The 22287-nt window shown below is 40.3% G+C and overlaps 1 protein-coding gene across 2 annotated transcripts; it reads right to left on the bottom strand.

Annotated features, from left to right (window-relative positions):
* Positions 1-227: 227 nt before the first annotated feature.
* On the bottom strand, positions 228-20921 carry RBM27 (RNA binding motif protein 27). 2 transcript variants are annotated; one of them, XM_010719220.3, is made up of 22 exons: positions 20787-20921; positions 20399-20517; positions 19729-19853; positions 17799-17905; positions 17124-17317; positions 16054-16311; positions 15306-15539; positions 13869-14003; positions 12279-12428; positions 10584-10731; positions 10177-10330; positions 8614-8877; positions 8374-8499; positions 7391-7513; positions 6824-6898; positions 6553-6717; positions 6029-6133; positions 5731-5922; positions 4281-4367; positions 3714-3824; positions 3034-3137; positions 228-1776 (listed from the first exon to the last, which is right to left on the bottom strand). In XM_010719220.3, the coding sequence occupies exons 1-21, from the start codon at positions 20831-20833 to the stop codon at positions 3051-3053; spliced, it is 3006 nt and encodes a 1001-aa protein (XP_010717522.1). In that variant the 5' UTR covers positions 20834-20921; the 3' UTR covers positions 228-1776; positions 3034-3050. The 2 variants fall into 2 exon arrangements, with proteins under 2 accessions (XP_010717522.1, XP_010717521.1); XM_010719219.3 differs by having other exon boundaries at positions 228-3137.
* Positions 20922-22287: the final 1366 nt, after the last annotated feature.

Below are 22287 nucleotides of genomic sequence, written 5' to 3'. Positions count from 1 at the left end.
TGATGTTAGCTGGGGGTTCCAGCCCTTCCAACCCCGCCATGCTGTCATTCTGTCGCCCCCAGCACAGCAGATCCATGTGCTCACACACTGCAGCTCCACACCCAGCTTCAGCACCAAAGTGATGACGCTCTTTTTGTGATCATTGGGTGTGTTTTTTTTTTTTTTTTTGAATGGTTCTGCTGTCCAATTTATTTAACTTAGTTTTCCTTTTCTTTTCTCCATTTGGAACCATTCCCATAGCATATCTTTATTGCAAAAAAGTCAACATGCATCTTAGAAATTCAGATTGTAATCAATAAAACAAACATTACATATATGAATTTAAATGTATAAACAGTTAGAAATTCAACAATATCTCCTATTACACTATTACACAAGTTCACAATTTTGTAAAAACTATAGTACAAGTTTACTATACACCAAGGGAACTTCATTCCTTTTCACATGATTTTGTTAAGGAGGAGGAAAAGAAAGGAGGTGCATTCTCACAGTAAGCAGGCGACAGTTTCCACGTTAACCTTCCAGCTCCGGGTTGCCGTTCTTTCTGCCCAGCTCACACACAGCGCAGGCAGTGCAGCTCTCCCTCCCCACGGGTGCCCCCGTGCCCAGCACACACAGCTCACATCAGAGCAAACGCCTCCTGCACACAGCTGCAGGCACTGCCTGGTGCACGCAGGCTGCACTGCTGCCTCGTGGGCCTCAGAAAGCACGCACCAGCGTAAAACGAAGCACACAGCGCTGCCATGTCTCCAAGCACCCAGACCAGAGCAGCTCCGTATTGCCCAGCGCAGCCCAAGCCGCAGGGAGCCCCACGAGCTTGGGCAAAACGCTCGCTTTGGAACAACACCCTTCCTGCTCCAGAAACACCCGCAGTGGGGTCGCTGCCCACCACTCACACTGCAATGAGGTACCAGCGCGTACACAAGCTAAGCTCAGATGCACAGCTCATTTTTTCATCACTTCAGCACTCGGAAATCACGTCTGGGACATCACTGCCCACGTGCGCTGCGAAGGAAAAGAGTAAGAAAAGCAAAGCAATCATGGGAAGCTCTCCAGAAACCCCTGAATGGAGCCACGCAGCCGCTCACCTCCTGCCACCCCAGCCCAGCAGCCGCGCTGCCACAGCCCAAACCATATGAAAAGGAACCCCGTTCTGCGTCAAAGGCTACTGCAGTTTTTCTTACAGCTTCGTTCATTCACTGTAGTTTTCATTTTCCAAATACAAAAATACAACAGTTCTTATTGAAATCTATACGCTGGTAGTTTTAGTACACAAAAAAGCAAAATATTTACAAAATTATACAGTTTAAGAAAAAACTCTGTACAAAAAAATATATAAATCCTTTGTTCCCTCTATCACTTTTAACTGTCAGGACTCAAACACGGTTGCTGCAATGGGCATTTCAACATATACACTGACTGAACTGCAGACAATAAGAACAACATCAGAGATGAGGAGAGGAGAGACATTGGGAATAGCTAAGATACGTTTTCCCTCATTTCCTTGCATATGCAATTTCACCTCAACGTTAATGTCCAAATTACATCAGAGGTTTTAGCGTGCAGAGGCGGAGCACTGGAAGGCAGAATTCCCTTCAGCTGATGAAGATGACACCGCTTGGACTTCCAATGCACCACCACAGCAAAAAGGGAACGCAGTCAGGGAGCAGCAAACACAGCGTGCTCAGCTGTGTTACCAAGACCAGAGCCACAGCAATTCAGGGGTCTCTCTAAATTTTCTTCGGTCGGGAACTTGCTGGCAAATACTCTGGTAAACTAAAAAGAGGAGAGCATTTTTCACTGACATTCAGTTTATTTTGTAGAGAAAAGCACATCAAGGTGTACTGAGAAGTGCACTGTACAAATGCACAGCCAAGGAAAATGCTTCCTAGGTGGCACCGATGTTGGCGAGCCACAAAAGCCAGGCAGCAGTTAAGAGACGTGGCTTCGGAATCTGAGCTTGTTGTCCTCATTTCTACCATCGCACACCGCCTGTGGGCGTGGGGCGTTTGGAAATGGTACAGCAATAAGGCAACTGAGCATGGAATGGTGCCCATCTGAAACGTGTCCCAACAGAACTGAAGGCAAACCAACACCGCTCCAAAGCTGCAGCGGGACAGGAAGCATTTTGCTCTGAACACCTCATGGGTTTGGCTGCAATATAAACAGAACTCAGAGGGGCAGAGGAGTTTCGAAGGGCTGTGAGCAGTTGCCCATTTAGTTCTTTCTGGGGAAAGTCTGAAACTCGTTCTGTTCAAGCTCACAGATACAGACATGCAGCAAACGAACGGTCGGCTGAAACTGGAACCTTGCACTGAACTACAGAGGGAGACCATGGGTGAGTAAACCCTGAACTGAAACCTGTGTCACTGCTGTTTTGTGAAGCAGGGTTGCAGAACGGAGTGGACTGGACAGTGCCAAACAGCCATACCCTGTTGGATTACTTGTTCCATCCCCTCTCACAAAGCAAATATTGAAACTGTGTGGCTTTCAAACATCCTTAAATGTCTGAGGAGTTTAGCCACTAGTAACTTCTACAGAAAGTGACTGCATCTGAAATAAAATGCTACCTTTCTTCAATTAGTAAATGAGGCATTTTTTTCTTTCATAACATTTAATGAAAGTTTGTGTCTTTCCCCCGAGCCTAGAGTATTGCTAAATAAAACCTGTAACATCTTTTCAATTATAAGCTAACAAATCAATCACATTATAGAAAACCCAAAACAAGGTAATAGAGGGTGACACAAAAAGAGGACAAGAAAAAGTATACTAATATTTGTTTTCTTTCTCTCTTTTTTATCCTTCTTAAATAGAAAAGAATCACCATCCTGGTGAGCTTGGTACTTCTATAAAAAGTTACTGGGCCTTTGGCTAGGTTGGCATCACAGCTCTATCTCTGAAATGTTTTTATAACAAACTTTGCTCACTTTAAATCTTGTGGTTTGAAAAGAAAGTAAAGCTTTTTTTGGCTCATCAACTTTCTTAAATAAATGTCTAAAAGATATAGCTTAAACTATATGCCTAAAGTTATACATTTCTAACGTCAAGTTTCATCTTCTCCAAGAACGGGATTCATCCTCATCTTCATCCTCATCATCATCATCTTCGTGCAAAAACAAATCTGAGGTTTCAGTCTCCTGGGTGAAGAAGAAACATGGTTTGAAACCAAAGTTCCATGCAGTAACGTAGGACCTTGTCATACAACACAGCACAGCTGCACTCTGTGTGCACACAGCTCATTACACTCCACAAGCCTTAAGGGAAGAGTGGTGGACTCTCACATCAAGAAAGGGAAAGAAGCCAGACTTCAAAGGAAGCAGGAATGAACAACCACCCACCCTCTCCAAAACAACTCTGTGAAATGACAAGGCCAGAAAACCCTTTAAAAGCCTTTAAGTGCTCATAATTGCAATCTAAGAATTAATAACTTATCCTTCAGTGGAGGATTAGCACCCCGTAATAAAAAGATGAGCAGCCTCTGTATATGTGAGAATGTGAGGCTTATCCTAGCAGTTTGCAAATGCAAGTTTTCAGTGGTGTTTTCTTTTCTTTTTCTTTTTCTAATATGGAAATCCTTCTGGACTAATCAAAACCAGGGGGAGTTTTGGTTTGCAGAAACATCTGCAATGAAACTTATTCTGTAAATAGAAAACTGAATTCTAAAGGAGCTCTTATGCTAAAGGAGTTATTACTTTACCCACATGTTTTCCTACCTCTTCCTTAGATTCCTCCTCCTCAACTTCTGTGGACACAGAGGGTACCTTAGGTTTGTACCACGATATCTGCAGCCTTCGGTCTTTAAACTTGGATCCCTGGTTAGCAGCCTAGATTGTATTTTAAATGAACATGTTTTTAAAAGGAAAATCAAATTGAGAATTCTTCAGATCACCAATAATGAGTTAAACCCAGTGAGCACTAATTACTGCAGATGTGTACCTGAATATCTCAAACGTGCACCACCTTCTTCAGTCTCCAAGAGCAACTTCACTTAAGCCTGAATCTACTAAATAATGCCCACCTACCATCAATCTAAAAGCATTAACAGAGTTCTAAACTGATTGTGACATTGAACCCACATCAGCAGAAAACCCACCTTAATACATTGAGCATGAAGCACATCCCCCTTTAGCAACACTACATGCAGAAGCAACAAACATTTGCACTATGTAGCTCAAAAGAGTGGGATCCAAACCCACTGAAGTTCAAAGACAAAAAGGCAGACAGGCAGGTAAAAATTCTTATTCTGAACTGAGGAGAAACAAATCCATCATGTCACTTACATTCTCAGCTTCAGAGCGAGATTTAAAGGTCAGAACAACACTTAGTGGGGAGTCTTCTTCTTGGAGATCCTCAATATCTCCAAATTTCTGTAAGAAGAAAAATTGATGAGGAACAAAAGCAATGTTCTCCTCCAGAGATGCCATCATCATGTGCTACAACTGAATCGTTTTGGTCCACAGCAGCACCGAAACCTTGTTAGTTTTTGGACAGAATTGAGAGAGAGAGGAATCTCAGCTGCGTTGGCTGGCAGCACTGCAGCACCTGTGTCTGTATGTCTGGACAAAAGCTCAGATGTAATCATTCTCATAAATGGAACTTAATTTTGCAGGAAAAAGGAAATAAGTGTATAACTGAATTAAATTCAAATAATTCACTGTTTCACTTATTTTTCTACTAGCCTACTGCAGACTTGCTAAACCAGTCCTTTAGAGCTCATTTATTTGCAAAGGAGATAGGAATCAAACACTGCTACACACCCCTGAGAATGTTCTGCAAATACACAACGCAATTTTGCCTGGGACCATGAAGAAAAAAATGTCTGGCATAGCCAGATTAGCATAAGGTTTTATTTTTAGAAATTAAACACCATTTTTTAAGAATGAAAATTTCACTGTCCACAGCTATGACAGATTAAAACAAAAAACAAACCATGCAAAGAACAAAAAACAGCAAAAAAGAAAAAAAAAATTAACAACAAAGCCAAACCACCCAAATCCCAACACAGGCATACAGAGGACTTATGGAGGCAGCACAAGCAGCCTAAAATCATCCCAGGTGGCCCTGAGGAGCAGACGAAAAGAACTCCCCTAGCTCTGCAAAGGCAAACATGCTGTTCTGGGCAGTGTAACTGAGGGAAATGCCAAACGTTTTTTTTCCTTTAGCATCAGAACTGAGCTAACATAACAACACACTCCTTAACTCACCCTGACCACTACCAAGTTATTTGCTGTTTCCAAATAAGTTTAACTTTTATGAAATTGAAAAGGCAACAGTGTTTTGCTTTCTGAATTAGAGAGAAATGAGAAAAACGTGCACGAATTGCTAATACTTGTTAAAGCAGATACGCTGATAGGTATTTCTCAGCCTTCTAATATCTGTTTTTAACTATTCCAATGCAGAATAAAAATAAGCCATCTGGCTTTTCCTATTAAAATAATGCACTAAGCAGCCAACGTAAAGCAGCTATAAAAGGCATTACATTTACACTCTTGAAACTGTTTATTCATAGCTTGTTCCATGCATTCAGGATGAATTTGTACATACTACAGAAAGGAAGGCTTTTGTTCATCTTTAAGACTTTGGAAAAGAAACTGCTGCTGACAGAGTTCTTAGCCTGCCTCTCTCTGCAAGCACACTCTCAAGGTATCAGATACCCGCTTCATCTGAGACTGAAAGTGCAGCCCTAACTGTCAGCTTCAGTTTTTCTTTTTAATGTGACCTAATACTTACAGAGAAGTGCTGCAGCAATTCATCTTTTTCCTCTTCAATGAATCCTCCAACTGTCAGTGCTTTGGGACGATGGTCTACCACCATATGATTTAACACTCCCCTTCCTCTCCCACCACGGCCCCGTCCTCGTCCTCTCCCTTGGGCTGGAACCGTCTTTCCTCGGCCTGCAGGCAAAATGCCTAAACGGGCAGCCTGTTAAAAAAGAGGAAAAAAAAGGCAAATGAAGAGTGAAGCTTTGAAAGGAGTTTAAACTCGTATATACAAAGCACACTAAAAGCATAAATCCTGACATACTTACCTCTACTTGCAGCTGATTTAACTTTTTCCGCAGTTCAGTTGTGTCTTCTCCAGAAGAGAGTCTTTTGTGGAAGTCTAGTTCTGCATCCAGAAGTTCCTTTTGTGCCTTAGAGAAAAAGGTACAGAAAGAAAAAATGGAAGTGGAAAGCAGAACATTAATGCACACTTTTAATGCTTTACTCCCCCTCTTTAGCAGTAAATTTATGTAACTGATACAAACAGATCACAACAGCCACACTTCCCTCTAAATTCAATTCATTATGCTTTTGCTTGTCTCCATGACTCTCCCTCAGTCTCATTTTTGGAAGGACCTGGAATTCTATCCTTTAGAACTGGAACAATCTTGAATGAGCTGTAAGTAGCTCACCCAAGTTACTTAGAACCATAGTTTGCTTCTCCATAGTTACCAGTCAAATTCCAAATGCTGCTGGGAAGCATACTGATCTAACATGGTTGTGTTTTTAGGACACATCATTAGAAACGGTTACAGAAGACAGCTGTGCAAGGGTATTGCAGAACACATACCTCTGTCTTGGATTTTAATTTTGATGGCGTAGAGGTTGTAGATGAAGTTTTTAACTCATCCTTTAACTGAGATATTTTTCCTGCTAGTTCTTTTAACGTCTTCATTATTTCTGCTCTCTCTTCTGGTTTCATGGCCTTGTTTTTCTCCAGCTTGGATATCAACATCTATATATTAATAAAAGAGCAGCAATATAAATTCCAGCAAGAATAATGCTGAACAGACATATCTACAAAGCCAGAATGTGCTTAACGGAAGTCAGTCCAAACTCACCTTCTGGCATTCTATTTGCTTTTCTAACATCTCCTGCTTCTTTTTCCTCATGTCTTGTTGGAGTTTCATTGCCTCCTAGGAGAATAAAACTCTTCCAATCAGAAGAAGTAGTCTAGCATTATATGTACTCACATGTCACATTTTCTTTTTCAAGCTACAGAAGTGAGGGCCATAATGAAAACCACTAGTCTGCAAACCACAGAAGTATTCAATATATCTGGTCTGGAAAATAACAATGAAATCTTGCCAATTTACTGCTGTGAAGTACTCTACTAACTTTGTTCCACCTCCAAGCACCCCTTGAAGAAACACATCCTACTCTGTCAGTTAAGTTCCTCATATTTGCAGAGATTAAAATCAGAGCAATGCCACCAGAACTCCATTCCCTACAAAAAAAAAAAAAGCCTTCAATGTGCATTATCTACATTGTTCCATAATGATAAAGCTTACATTGCCTGTGTGCAAAATGCTACACAGTAACATTTGAGGTTTAAATTGTCTATCAATCCTTTCTTTTTAAAGTACTTTAACCACTGACTGCTCATCAAGCAACACACAGCACAGTACCTGCTTTTTCTTAAGGGCCTCTTGTACGTCGTGAGGCTTAGATCCTGCACCAGGCTTCATAGCCGCCTTCAAGTTTGAAGAACTATAAACCATTTTTGAGTGGCTCGTAGGAGTAGGAAATGTCTGAAACAGTAAAAATGCACACACAGCCATATGTAATAGGTTAAAACTAGTAATTTTAAACAAATGTATTCTGTGAAACAACGTATGCTTCCAGAATTACAAAGGGAAACATACAGCAATGCAATCAAAACATGCAGAAAGACATCAGTCTGACAATCAACCTACCTGGGAGCTATCAGCATAAATGATTACTACAGCGCTTTCTGCAAAAGACCATTTCTTTAGGTCTTCATCCAAAAACTGCCTCTCTATCCTGATACCCATGAGGAACACTGCTAACGCTCAGCTCTTGTATCACAACTAACCCAGCTTGGTAGCACAACCTAACACACTTTCTGATCAAACATTCAGAAAAGAAATAAGGCAGCAACTGTCACTTGCATTCTTCCTTTCTTACATGAAATAACTTCTTTGTGACCAAGACCATGTGCTGCCTTATGACATCAGTGCTAATTAAACTGTACAGGCTTGAACTCTTTGCAGAAGTATTCTGTAAGTTTCCAGCACCGTTGTTAAAGCATAGTGCCAACACCAAAATCACTGGGAACACTAATTAGGTTAGTCAACAGAAAGCTGACAGCACGTGTAAGCTGTTACATTTGTTTAGAATGAAACGGTGTCAAAAATACGTTATGCTGCTTAAAACGGTGACACTGTCTGAAATCATTCTCCCTGGTTTATATAAAGCAGCTAATGAAGACTGGAAGAAATAAATGATCACGTCACAGAACATCAGCGATACAAGGAGCAGGCAACCGAGGACTTGCAAATCCTGCTCCGTTTCCTAGTTCCATTTACTAGATCATACAGATGACAGCTGTAAGTGAAAGCACCAAGACGGCCAGTTTTCACAACCATACCTGACAGTCCTCTACTACAGCCCCTGTCTGACTGAGATCAGGCTGATTTCCAGCTGCTCCAAGGCGACGTTTCACCGGGACTTTGTTGAGGACATAGGCACCAGATGCCAGCGGTTTGTTCACTGCCTGCGCATCAAGAGATATTAAAAATGAAAGATTACACATGCTGCATTCTAAAAGCAGCTGTCACTTAGGAACTGTTACCAGCTACGGTACTGTGCAGGTTGTTTATGAAAGTACCTTGGACAAATTACTGTGCATTGTCACAGCGGGAGCTGGGGTCAGGGCTTGCTGCTGGAGGTGCAGTTGGTGATGAAGAGCCTGTGAGGGTGACTGCTGCTGTTGTTGCTGCAGCAGTGGGGGCTGCTGTTCACCTTCTCTGTGCCAGTGCACCCTTATAAAGCGATTGTTTAAAACTGCCTCTGTGCTTGAAATTGCCTTCCTAGCCTCATCATTAGTTAAGTACTGAATTAGAGCAGCTTCAGGATCGTTCTGGAAAGCAACCTAAAAGAAAGAGTTCATGAGAATACATTTCTCAAGGAAGAAAATATCAACCAGCAGGAATTCAAGCTACAGCTAATCCACAATAACAAGTGGAACACGTATTGGTATTAGCAACTCAAAATAAAGGCAAAATACTCTGTGTAATTGGAATCAAGTACATTTTGCAAATGCTATGCATAATTGCAGCAAAGACTGTATGCAGTACAATAAAAATTGAGTAAATAATTAAAAAGTTATCCATCAAATATCATCAGACATTCAAAGTACTGTAAACTGGGATAGAACTGAGGAGACCTGGTGCTGACTCCAAGGCTCTTTATTCTGATCTCCTTGTCCAAGGATGTGCAGTGCAAAGGTTCACCATATTCCCAAAGAAACCTTATCTAACAGTCATACAAAAGTATTTTTCTCTAAAAATTAATCATCACAGGGATGAAAACATACCCAATACAATATAATTGAGGTAGCATGTTTTTTAGAATGCATTATCAAGATTGCACCAAAGAAAGAACCAAAGTAACCTTTGGACTAAGGCATAAAATTGTGAGCTCAAAAATACAGAGGCTTGCCAGGTATCTGTCTTTATTCAGACCTCGAACTGAGGTTGAAGGAAGTCACTGTTTTCTGTAAAAACAAAACAGTACTCTGTAACTCTGTAGCTAACTGTGCTTTGTTTACACAGTGCTTTTCCAAGGGACACCACTGAATGGGAGCCTCTTCTAGGATGTAACATGGTAACTCCCATAGCACCTTGGCCAAAATCCTAAGAAATACTGCAGGACTTCCATACCAAACAGAGCTTTATAGAATCATAGAATTACCAAGGTTGGAAAAGATGTTCAAGTTCACTTAGTCCAAGCATCGACCTGTCACCAGCATCACCCCACTAAACCACGTCCCAATCACGTGCAGATGATTACTGAACACCCCCAGGTACAGTGACTCCACCACCCCCCAGGGCAGCCTGTTCCAGCACCTCACCACTCTTCTGGAGAAGAAATTTTTCCAAATATCCAACCTGAATCTAGAAGATCTTTTTCAAAAAGTATATGCAAGCTGCTCAAAAACCTGAGAATAGTTTAGATACTGTTAAATCTTTCAAATTTAACAGGAGCAAACAAAGGCACAACAGGCCTTCAAAAAGAAAAGAAAAGGCTTTTTTGAATTTGGTACCTCCTCCTGCTAGCTTCCTCTAAGATTCCTCACATACAGTGTTTAGCTGCAGTAATCCGGAAGGCTCTAGGGGAAAATACCCACATACAGACATAAAACTGAGGGCTTTGTTTGTTTGTTTTTTACCTGAATGTTTACAATAGTTCCAAACTTGCTGAAGTGCTCGTTGAGTTGTGTAATATTGTTCAATTCTGGTGGAATTTTTCGAACTTCTAATTTTGTGTTAGTGTACTGATTCTTTTTCAGAAAACCTGGCTTATTCTGGTTATTATTTGCTTGCCTGGAGAAAACAAGTGCAAGAGAGTCATTTAGAGAGACACGCACATACCTAAGTAAGGTAGCAAGTTCATGCATACTTAAATTTTCTCTAGAGATTAGAAACAACAACCTCCCCAATATTTCGTCTCGGATTATATCAACACATTTTCTGACTCAGTCAACTCGAATTACAGAGGCCGATGAATTACTGTTTTTACAGCATTAATAGCAATCGAATGCATCCAAGTTAGCCAACTGCAGCTGTTAATTCTTACTTTCCCAGCCATGGTTTCTTCAACGGTGGACATTCCAAACTACTTGGAGACCTTTTTCTGCTGTCTGGTTCAAGCACAACTCTAGTTACATTGCTGCTATTATTTGTAATGGGAATGGGAGGTTCGGTCTGGATGATAATATTGGCAGCTGGAGGGAAATAAAAAGGCCTGTGTTATTTACCACACATCAGTGAAAACATTGAAAGAGTTCTCATTTAAACAGCAAAATAGGATTGAGCTTAAAAACATTAAAGAAAAATAGGAAGAGTATTAAGTCAGTCAGTTCTGCTTACCAAGTTACCTCAGAGATCACTTACTAGCCTAGCTAATCCACGTGAGCAATACAAGCATTCAGTCTTGCCAGCAGAGATGAGACTTTTAACCTTCAAGATCAGTACCAGCTTGAAGAAATGAAGTTTTGGCTTTATCTCACAGGTACTGCAACTTTTGGTTTGAATGTTACGCCACTGGCACATACAAAATACTCAACTCCTAACGAGAAGCGTGAGATGTAAATCAATTTCTTATTGTTTTTATATGTGCCTGAGCTCTGCTGATCACTCTGATGAGAAAAAAGTCTGGGCATTTTCAGGCATACAGCTTCGTTCTTACAGTAGGGGATGATTTTAGGGAAAACCTTTCACACACTTGACAAGGCAACAAACCGATTGGTCTGAAGATCCACCTCCAAGATTTACAATTCCTTACGCCTGGAATGGGTTCTTAGACAGGACCAGAATACAAACCCAACCACGATTCTATGAAATTCATTAAGATGGAAACAGCAACAATGATTTCTGCAATAATATTTAATAATATTCTATACAAGGTGAATCCCTGGAAGGGAATTCTGGAAAACAAAACAAAACAAAACAAAAAAAGCAAACCTTTCTTGTCTGGTAAGTAAGAAACACTGAAGTGTAACAGCAAATATTGAAATACAACAACTTTTTCCTTAGAGATCATGAGCAGAAAGCAGGAGGAAAAAAGACAACTATGTTGAAAACACAAAAATTTCTTTCAAGACCTTTAACTTGTACAAAATTTCTTTTAAGAGAGAACACGTCACCATCAGGAAACTACATCCACGCTCCTCCAGTTTATGATTCAGAATTACTGAAGTGTAGACTGGGATTTCCATGAGCTAGGAGTACTGGAATGCTATCTGCAACAACCGTTTTAAATACCAGGCTGAACAGAAGTCAGACTGTCAGATACAAGCACATGCCACAATAGTTCCCCTCACCACGACCACCAGAACAGCCAAGGCTCTTAAACACCTCCTCGTCAAATCAAATCCAGCTTCAAATTCCTGTTTAAAGCCAACTTCCTGCACCATTTGTTTTCTTCTTTCTAGTAGCCCAATACCCAAAAAGTACCTTTGTAGGCTAAAGATGAATAAAAACCCACCCATCCAACAATAACAATAATAATAATAATAATAATAATAAAACAACGACCCTTCTAACATTCCCAAGCAAGTGGTTATTTTTAACCTATAAGACTGGTTTGACTTTAAGATTAGCACAAAAATTAAAATAAATAAATAAATAATAATGAAAAAATAGTAGAGACGTCAGATTGTTGGATGTCTGAAAATTGCTCTGAAATACTAAATCAGTGAGAAAGAACATTGCTTTGAGCCTGGCAAATGTAAGAATAAACATTGATGTTCTGAGACAAAAGCCTTCCTACCTCTTGGATTTGTATCCATCTCCCCAGATGTTAAGCCAATTAGATTTGGACGCTGCGTTTGTGCTCTTGTAAAGAACTGCCGATACTGAGACCTACCAGCACTGGTAATACTAGGAGCTTCAGGGTTATAGCCATCTGGCTCATATGTATCTACAAAAAAAAGGAGAGAAATGTAAGAGTTTCTCAAATGAGCTTAAGACTCACGGTCAACCTTCCTTTAAGGAAATGCCTGGGTGTCCAAGAATAAGCAGCTGTTTTTGTTTGAAGAGAGAAGAGAGCTCATACAGACAACAAATAGCTATAAAAGCCCTTAATTAAACTTCACACTCACGTATATTTGGGAATATTCTCCTATTTTAATGATTGTTACTGTTTGTCAAAAGCGTGCAAGTCTCCATAACTGAGTACTGATGGCAAACTGCCTGAAAAAGAAACGAGGTACCTCTATCACAACCTTCAGCAAGCCTGACACTGCTCCAAAGGGAATTACAGAAGATTTAGTTTGAGTATTTATTCTTATGTCTTGTCCTAAGATGCAAAGACATTTTCATTTTTTCCTACCCAACAGGTCATATTACTTCAGAAGCTGATTTTGAAGAATGCAGTTAAGTGATTTCAGTCAAAGCAAGCTGAGAAATCATGCAATTTGCCCCATACTTACCTACTGAATTCTCTTAAGTCACATAAGAGTGAGATTAGCTGCCTACCTCTAGTGATGTACTCACAATTACAAGGGATAACTGTGAGAAGACAAGATAACAGAACTGACTCACAGTTTTCATCCAGTCCACAGTACATTAAGGACGATGCATTTTTCAAATAATAAAAAAGGAAAACCTATACAAGAACTTGAATGAATAAAACCCAACAAAAACCTCCACAGAAACACAGCAGATCCTGGAACAGAAATGGATGCCAATCCAGAGGGATTCAGAGGACCCAAAACACTCTACATGTCCTTATTCTAAGATGGCAATGAAGTCTAAAGCAGATGCCTCAGAACTTCAGCACTCATGTTTTGCCGTGCAGTGCTGACTCTGCAGTCAGCACAGCTTCAGACACCACCAAGAACCTTCACTGAACTTGTGTGAGCTCAACCACAAGTTCCACCTGCACAAGGATTCTTCATGCAATTGCAAGATAACAATCAGCTGTAAGTGTACCAGTGCAAGAACAGGACATGAGATCCAACCTCTACAGAAGTTTAAGAGAAGAGAATTACACAGTGGGACCGAAGTCACTGATGCCTTGTAATTACAGATCAGCAGATGCATCTTTCCCGTGCTGATATTCTACTAGACAGTTTGAAAATGAAGGGATCCCTTCCTTACGCTACAGTTTTGCTCCTTGGAAAATATGAGATAAAAAAAAACCTCCCTACAAACGACTTTTCCTCGGGCAGTGGCAGAACACTGCTGCTCCACCTCACAGCAACAGCAGATGATGCGCTGCCCACAAGGAAAGGCAGCACTCTTTTCAGATTTGTGTTTAATGGAAGAAGACAGAGGTAATAACTTCAAATCTCACAGACTGGAGAAACGTAACGTTTACATGCCAAGCACATTTAAGAAAAGCTAAAAAATTGCTTACGTTCTGATACTGTGTACAGGAGGTTCTGGGGCAGCGGGGGAGGCAGCCGCGCTCCTACAGGCGCCAGGCTGGGCACTGCGCTCGTCCCGGGCTGCTCACGGCTGTTTATCAGACTGGACTGAGTTAAAGGTGGTCCTACAACGACATCGTGGAACACATCACTAACACTGCACAGTAAAAACATGCAAACAATCCCGTGCAGTTAATTTACTCCCTGTAAACAATCACAGCTCTACCACATCAGAAGTAAGTTTAAGTAGATGAGGAGCCCCTCTCAGGTAAGTTACTCTGATTACAACAACCTTTCCCTCTGTCCCAGAACGAATCAAGCTGTAAGCTTAAAAGTTAAAAAAAAAAAAATATATATATATATGTATATATATATACATATGTATATAAAATTTGTTTCCCCAGAGCTTTATTATTACTGGAACTTCATTAGCTAAAACAGCTCCTCCCTCAGCCTTGCCATGGAGAATCAAGGCTTACTCAGAACACAACATTGCACCAGCAATGTTTAAAACACATAAAATTACAGATCTAAACCAAAAGCTACATGGCAAAAGCTGTTAACAGGCAAGGTCTAGCTGTTTCTCCCTGTATGCAGCACACATATGCTCCCTACTTACTGTATTGGCAAGGAAGGACACTTGAGATAATACTATGCAACATACTAAAAATAACAATGATCCACTGGAGCCTTTCACAAAATTACAGCCATATGTAATTTCACCAGAAGCATCATTTTAAAATAACACTAGCACAAATAACCGTATTCCCAAAGATTAATTTATTAATTATTCCTCCTACAACCACTTGGAAATGTTTTCCAGAAGCCTGCCTACTAACTGCTCAGTGTTAACCCGATACAGAAATCATTTTGCATCCCATAGCTGCTCTGATTGTCAAAACATCTACTGTGTTACTGGAATAGAGAGCAATAAAACCACACCTTCAATATTCTTAGATTTTTCTTCATAAAACTTACATTATAAAACAGTGAGATAACAGAAAAGGCTGAGCTGCCTCAGAGATCACAGCTGAACAGATCATGGATCTATTGGGTACCTGTGCTAAGAAACTGCATGCAGTATAGTGCCAACAACGTTTATTAAAACTTTGAGCAGATTAGAGCTCTCTGTTTTTGCATAAGAAAACAGAAAAGTTGTCAATCCAAACAACACTTGGGTTATGGGACAATCTGAAAGGTTTTTCCCTTCCCAATCTGTCCTATTCATCTCATTCAATTTGGAGTATAAGAAACGTCACATTTTACAGGCTGAGTTTTCAAAATTATTTTGGCAATCTTTTGGTTAGTAAATTTTGGCTAGAAGAGAAACTGCAACTCACTGCTTCAACTACAGGTATCTTCCTTCCAGGAAGAGTCACAACTTTAACTTTTAAGACAGAGTAACAAAGAAAAGAGCTTTAACTTACTTGGTACAGGAAGCACAACAGGAGGCGGTGCCTGGGGATGAGCTTGTGGAACTGGGATCCTCAAACTGCGAGCTGGACCCGGCATGGGAGGCAGAAGCATACCAGGGGGGGGTGGAAGTCCCGGAGGTGGTGGAGGAAAGGGAATCATACTTGGCAAAGAAACTTCATCTACTACTAACGGATCATTTCCATGATCAAATTGACAAAGATCACCAAGTACACAAAATCCTCTCTCTGCAAAACAGAAAAATTATATTTTCAGGAAAAAAACCCAAAACAATATCATCCCAGTTTTTGCTGGAATTTTGTACTAACGAGAACACACAATTACTGATTTAGCACTACCACATGAACTTTCAGAACACCTCAAAGTAATCTTCCATAAAAGCATGCAAACATACATTATGCACCATAAAATCCGTGGAAAAATAAAGATGCATCACCTGTTTTATGTTAAGCACGAGCAATGAAACCTTTTTCAGAACCACCAGTTGCTGAATTATTTGCCAAGGCATATACAGAATGTGATCAACATCTGTATGTCAGCAACTACCAAATTAAAAGTAAACTCCTCCCAGCAAGAACAGCTCTTTCTCCAGTTAAATATAGCTCATACACACATGCATTTTTAAATGCAAGGTACTCTAAAGGCTTCTGCATTTTGACTTGAATACTTGGGAAAAAAATGGAAATTGTAGTATAATAAAAACTAGGCAGGAATTCAGGGACGAGAAAACAGATAGCTTACCATCATAATCTTGACACCTTCTCTTAGGTGGAGGATTTCTGCCAAATGAACTGGGATTGCTATGATTGTTGTAATAATTTGACCAACTCTCTGTTGTGTTTTCAAGATGGTGCGCAGGTGCAATTACAGTAACAGCACTGGGAATAGACTGTGCAGCTGAATACTGTTCAGTAGAGTTACTGGCAGATGCAGAAACTGCATTATATGTGCCTTCAACATCATTTCGTTCACTCTTGAACTTCGATCTCTCACGGTGCTCTGGTTAAAAAACAAAATGAAATCAAAACAATTCAGGTAAGCCCTCATGATTTGTTCTGTATATCAGAGCTCTAGAAGAAAAAAATAAAAACCCTAGACAACAACACAGACGCTTGCTTAAATATTCATTACTCTGTACATGAAATTATTTTGAAGATTAGTCTTACCCATGGATCTACAACTAAACATAATGCAGGCAGGTTTTAAATATCAGAAAATTAGATGGTTTCTTTACAAAATGAATGTTCTTTCTTTTTCTCCTTATACCTTCTTGGATTTTAGCTTTCCCTCTTAAAGTAGAAAGGGTGAATAAACTCAGCAAGCCTCCACCCATCAGTAATTAAGGTGGTCTCAAAACACATTTGTAATCTGTGCCTCTTATTTTTCCTAAAGTTCTGAATTAAACCTAAAGAAATAAAGGATTGTGTGGTAACAACCTTCAATATGAAAGGACTTTCTCTAAAAAAGCACAGTAACAAAGTGGAAAAAATTTACACTACTTTGCAAAAAAAGAGTGCATCTTTAAAAAAAATCAGCAGCTTTGTTTGCATACAGAGCACATAAATGTCAGCTACTGATATCCACTGGTATACACCTGTGGATAAATTAAGAGGTTAGCAAAGAAGAAAACAATCCCCTTAATTATCCTACCCTGATGAACAGCATCTTAATGATTTCAGGAAGACAAAGTTCTCGGAAGTTGCTCAGATCGCTCAAGGGCATCTACAGCCTGCTGGACTCCACAGTATGTAGGCGTCCTCACACATCACTGACATGACATGTCCTCCTAAAGCAACACCTGGAGTACTCACCAACACTTCTGCTTGCATCGTGGTCTTTGCTTCTACCCCTGCTGCGGCTGCGACTTCGACTCAACCCTCTGCTTTTACTCCGACTTTTGCTCCTGCCTCGCCGCCAGCTGGACTTCTCTCTGTACAGGTCACTCCTGTCGTAGTACCTGTCGTAGTCCCTCCATTTTCCATCATCTCTCCTTTTCTCTCTGGTTCTAGAAAAACACACACGTAGACTACATCTATGAAAAGAGAAACTAATTCATTCACAGAAAGCAGCCAAGGGAGGACTAACAAAAATTAGAACTGTGAGGAAGTTATAGATGAAGAAAAACAGAAGTTTTAAGAATGATGCTGACTGTATATTTGTGTCTGTCTTGGTGGAGGAGACAGGAGAAATGCAGTGGGAACATCACCCTCACCACCGATGATTTTCATTTATATAACAAGGGAAAGAATGGAACTGAAACATCTCTAGGTATCAACATTGGAAAAGCATTGCCATTTTTTCCCAAGGAGACCAAAATCTAGGGTAGGGTTCTCATACATGCAATCAGCACAGAAATGCACTGCAGACAGAGGAAAGTGGGCAGTAAATCACTGTTTTACATTATAACCCAGCTAAGAGGTATAAACCCTCAGCTAAAGACTGCTGGGAAATACAGAAGATATCAGCGTTTTGGTTCAACTACTAGCCTTTGTTCACTGGAATCTGCACGGCTTCTCTGTGGACTAGAATGCTTCTTCTTCCTGCTATCCCGCTCTTCTTCAACTGATTCTTGAAAGTTCTGTTTAACAGACAACTACAAAATAAGAGTGAACATTACTTTTTTTTTTCTCAACAAAGATTTTTTTCAAATCAAAACAATACAGAAAGGCAGCCTTAAATAACGATTCATTCATCCTTGCTTAGGATTGTTCAGGAAGAATTGTTAGAAATACTCAAGATTGGTCTTGACAGGGCTCAGGATAGCCCAATCTGAGGTGATTCTCTGAAAACATGGTTGGCATGGATGGCACGATCTCCACTATGGTCCCTTCCAACCAAAGCTTATGTATGATTCCATTCTCATTTTATTTTCTGCCCTCCATTTGCAGGAATCATGCAATACACTGAGCTGCATGACAAATCAAGGTCCTGAGGTGCAACAGCTACTGAATGTCCTGCCACATAAAACTATCATCAATATAATTCTCTCTTCTTTCACATCCCTGAAACACAACCAAAACAAAATTAAAATCAAAACCAACCAGTTAAACAAAGCAGTCCCCCTCCCACCATTAAATTGCTGTTTAAGTTAACAGAATAGTTCTAAAAAACTGAGAAATTATGTCAGTTTTTGACGAATTGATCAGCAAACTATGAAAGCCTTCTGTTGTTCCAAACCACAACCTTCCATCACAAAGCTACAATGACAATAAATTGTCACTGAATTCTGGAGCTAATGCTCAAACAGAAAAGGACATAAGAAAGGAAAGACCAAGTAGCAGCTTTGATTTAAATGGACTGATGAACTCTTCCTCCCAGATAACATCTACTTTCCACAATGCAGTATGATACAACTTTGTTTTAGTTGACCAACAGAGTTCGATCATCAATTATTTGTTACCATCAAGACTGTCCAAAGTTCAAACACTGAAGACAGAAAACTCATTCCAGCAAGGTGCTTCCTTCATCTTACGTTAGGCTCACAAATACAAGAATAAACTTGAATACCAATTCAGAATACTTGCATCAAACAACACTTCTTAAGGTTCATTTGTAAAAGAGAACAACAGTTTTTGCTCTAAGCGCTTCCTGACATAAGCACCCCTGGAAGGGAAAGGACTGGAATATTTTATCTGCTTTGACTTTATTTGAATCTTTCCCATAGCAAAGGAAACAACATGTAGCCTAAAGTATCTCGCAAATTGTGCTGGGACTGTACTGAAATAAAGAAAATTTACTTCTGTAGCAATTTTCCCCGTCTTCACTCAAAGGTGATATATTAGGATGCTATAAAGAGACATGAAGCTCTTTCCTCAGAATACTACCAACACAGGAAAAAGGGAAGTACCAAACACGAGTGAGGCTGATTTGAAATTGAAAGGGGTTTGGATACTTACAAAAATATTACCTTGCTTTCTCAAAAACTTGAATGCTTTCAATTTTGTCAATAAAGGTTAAAAGCAGGACAAAAGCAAGTACTGCTGGCAAATGAATGCTACCTCACTTTTTTCAGTAATAAATCTTCAATAGAGAATTCAACCTTAAGTACTACAGAACACACTTAACATAATTTCCAGAACATTTCCTGTTCCATTTTTTTAATATTCTGTAAGGAATAGAATGTTTTCCCTTCTTCCTCACCTCTGAAATCCTTTCAGATCAGTGTCAGCTCATAGTGCCGGGGACAACAGAACAGGATTTTTGAATGCTACTAACCTCGGTCAAAGGCAGACTTCACAAAGGGATTTTAAAATATTCTTCCTGAATTATCTTTCATTTTCCTTCAGATACACAGAGATAGTAAGGATCACTAATCCCAACACAACTAAGTGGATTTTGCTATTGCGTTTTCTCCCCTAACTGTTACAGGATGGCTATGTTCAAAATTAGAGGCAGGTAGAGAACGACTACGGTTACCTCCTCCTTGATGACTTCTTTCTCCTGACCTGCAGGCTTCACTTCCACTTTCGTGGGTTCGTGAGAAGGAAGGTAACTCTTTGTGTACAGACTTTCAAAAAGTTTATCTACAAAACCTGAAGTTTCTGAGGACAGAGAAAACAACAAAGAAATTATCAGATACTAATGTATGATTTAAGATAAATCATATTAATGTATGATTTAAGTCATTGTTTGGAACAGATTTGCCAGAAAAGTCCTTGGAAAAAAAAAAACCTTGATAGACTGCTTACAGCTATAGCAGCAGTAACTCAGATTAATGATTAATAGTTCAAGAAAATGGAATTACATTTGTGGAGTTTTACCTTGTCTTTTTAGACAGAAAAAAAATCATCACAGACAAAAACACAGACTCTTCTTTCAATCACATATACAACTTGGATATGTTCTAAGAGGCAAAAGTGATTGGAATTTATGGCCAAAGAAAAAGGTCTATGCTTAGCCTACCAAATAAAATCAACAGCTGACTTTAACACCTCGAATTCGAACCAAACCGCCCTGAGAAGCTCTCCAAAAGTTCAAATGGGTCAGGTTTTCAGAAGTCATCAAACATCTGACAGAGAAACTCCCAGCAGTATGAGACACATTTTAAAACACTCTCAAGCCCCAAACCAAACGTGATTCACAGTACCTTTTTGCAGAAAGACGTCCAGCTGATCAGCACAGAAAGCTTTCAGCTCTTTCTCCGGTTTGTCTTTCTTAACTAATGCCACAACATAGTTGGCTAAGGCTGACGGGTCTGCATCACATCTACAGAGAGAAAGAACCGATCTTGATTCAGCTGAAGAACACCAAACCCTGTGCTGTACTTTGGACGCTGACTGTCACAGAAGGACCACCAAAGGAAACCCAGCACACAGCTCACCTGCTGACACCAGTGCACCAGGATGCCTGAACTAGCATTCTCCCCCTCCCCACCCCGTTAATTACAGTAAAATACTTTAATTGTCTGGTGACCACCCCGCCCCAACACAGCTGACAGCTCTCCCAGTCTTTCTGAGGCTGCTTCAGAGTAATACCTTGCAGCCTCTTTACAAAGATCCAATTCCAGGGCAACCGGGCACATTTTTCTCAACTTTCTCTAAGCACTGCGACCACCACCACGAACCATACAGGAATTGCAGAATGAGAAGAAAAGTCACTGCGTAATTGTCTTAAAGTAAAAGTGGTTTTAAAATGCACATAATATTTAATATATACACAATATATATCCCAGAGAAATACATTCCAAAAGCACATATTAAATATGCACGCAGTTGAAGTTACTGTGCATAACACACAGAAGTTTTCATTTCCAGGATTTCCATGCCCACAAATTTCACATTAGTCCTCTAATACTGGTAAAATGCAAAAAAGGGTGTAATTATTAGCACAGAATCATTAAGCTCCTCACCTAAGCCCTCATCTAGTTTCATGAAGGCCAAAGATAGGCAACTTTGTGCAGCGAAACTCTGCCACTAATCTTTAAATTGGATATTGCTTTAGGTTCCACTATTCAGTGCAATATCACTAAGCACTAACTCCTCATTTTGCTTCTCTTTAAGAAGATGCAGATGTAAATCATGAGAAAGCAGGCAGGACCCCAAAGCAGTTTGATGACTCAATGTGTTTTTTAAACCTTCAAATCTCAACACACTTTTTAAGAAAAAACATCAGCTATAGAAAAATGAGGGAAGAGCACGAAGTGTGCAGGCTCCAGAACAATCTCAGATGTAAAAACTCAACAAGTTAACAAACGTACAAACTCATGTAGACAACAACTGGTTAAAGAAAAGACTTCTTAATGAGCTGTCAGTCAAGCAGTTTTGCTCTACATTAGTTTGCTTGTTCCCAAGATCCAATTAAAACCACGTAAAATGCAGCAATTAACCACAAAGAAACCACAAATGTGCAGATTTTACAGTTCTTATGCACACATGGAGAAAAAGAAATAAACTGCACTGAGTGTATTCCGTGGCAGTGACCACGTGGAACTGACAGTAAGTGCTATATTAGAACAGAAGAGGATGATCATCCATCACTTTGTGACCCTTCTGCTCCTCCCAGGTGTTCACATGGAGCTGAGGGGAGAGGAGCAGGGATGGGAGTGCTGGGAGCAGAGCCTGGGGAGCCCTTCAGAGGGATCTGACCGAGTGTCAGAGAGACTCCACGAGAAACAAAGAAGTAGGGAGGGAAGCCACCTGCCGTGGGATACGCTGCTCAGAAGATATGCACCAACACGTGTGCAGGTGGCACACGGGCAGGGGGAGAGCAGGAGATGCTTTGCTTTGGGCACTTTAAGATAAAGCCTTCCAGAGATTCAGTTTCAGAGTTTCCTGTAGCAAAGCACACGTGTCTGTAAGCGTACAACCACCGAGATGTTCCACGCTCCTTGCTGCCCGCGCTTCTAACAAACCAAGCTGAGTTTCGGACGCACACATTCCGACCCTTGGTGCTCACAGCAGCCGCACCGCAGTAGGACAGGTGTGACGGGCCGGTGAGTCCCCAGCAATTTGCACAAGCCGTTGACGCGCCGCGTGC

This window comes from Meleagris gallopavo, chromosome 15, assembly GCF_000146605.3.
Source record: "Meleagris gallopavo isolate NT-WF06-2002-E0010 breed Aviagen turkey brand Nicholas breeding stock chromosome 15, Turkey_5.1, whole genome shotgun sequence".
In the NCBI taxonomy this organism is placed as follows: domain Eukaryota; kingdom Metazoa; phylum Chordata; class Aves; order Galliformes; family Phasianidae; genus Meleagris; species Meleagris gallopavo.
This window is presented reverse-complemented; position numbering and strand designations above follow the sequence as displayed.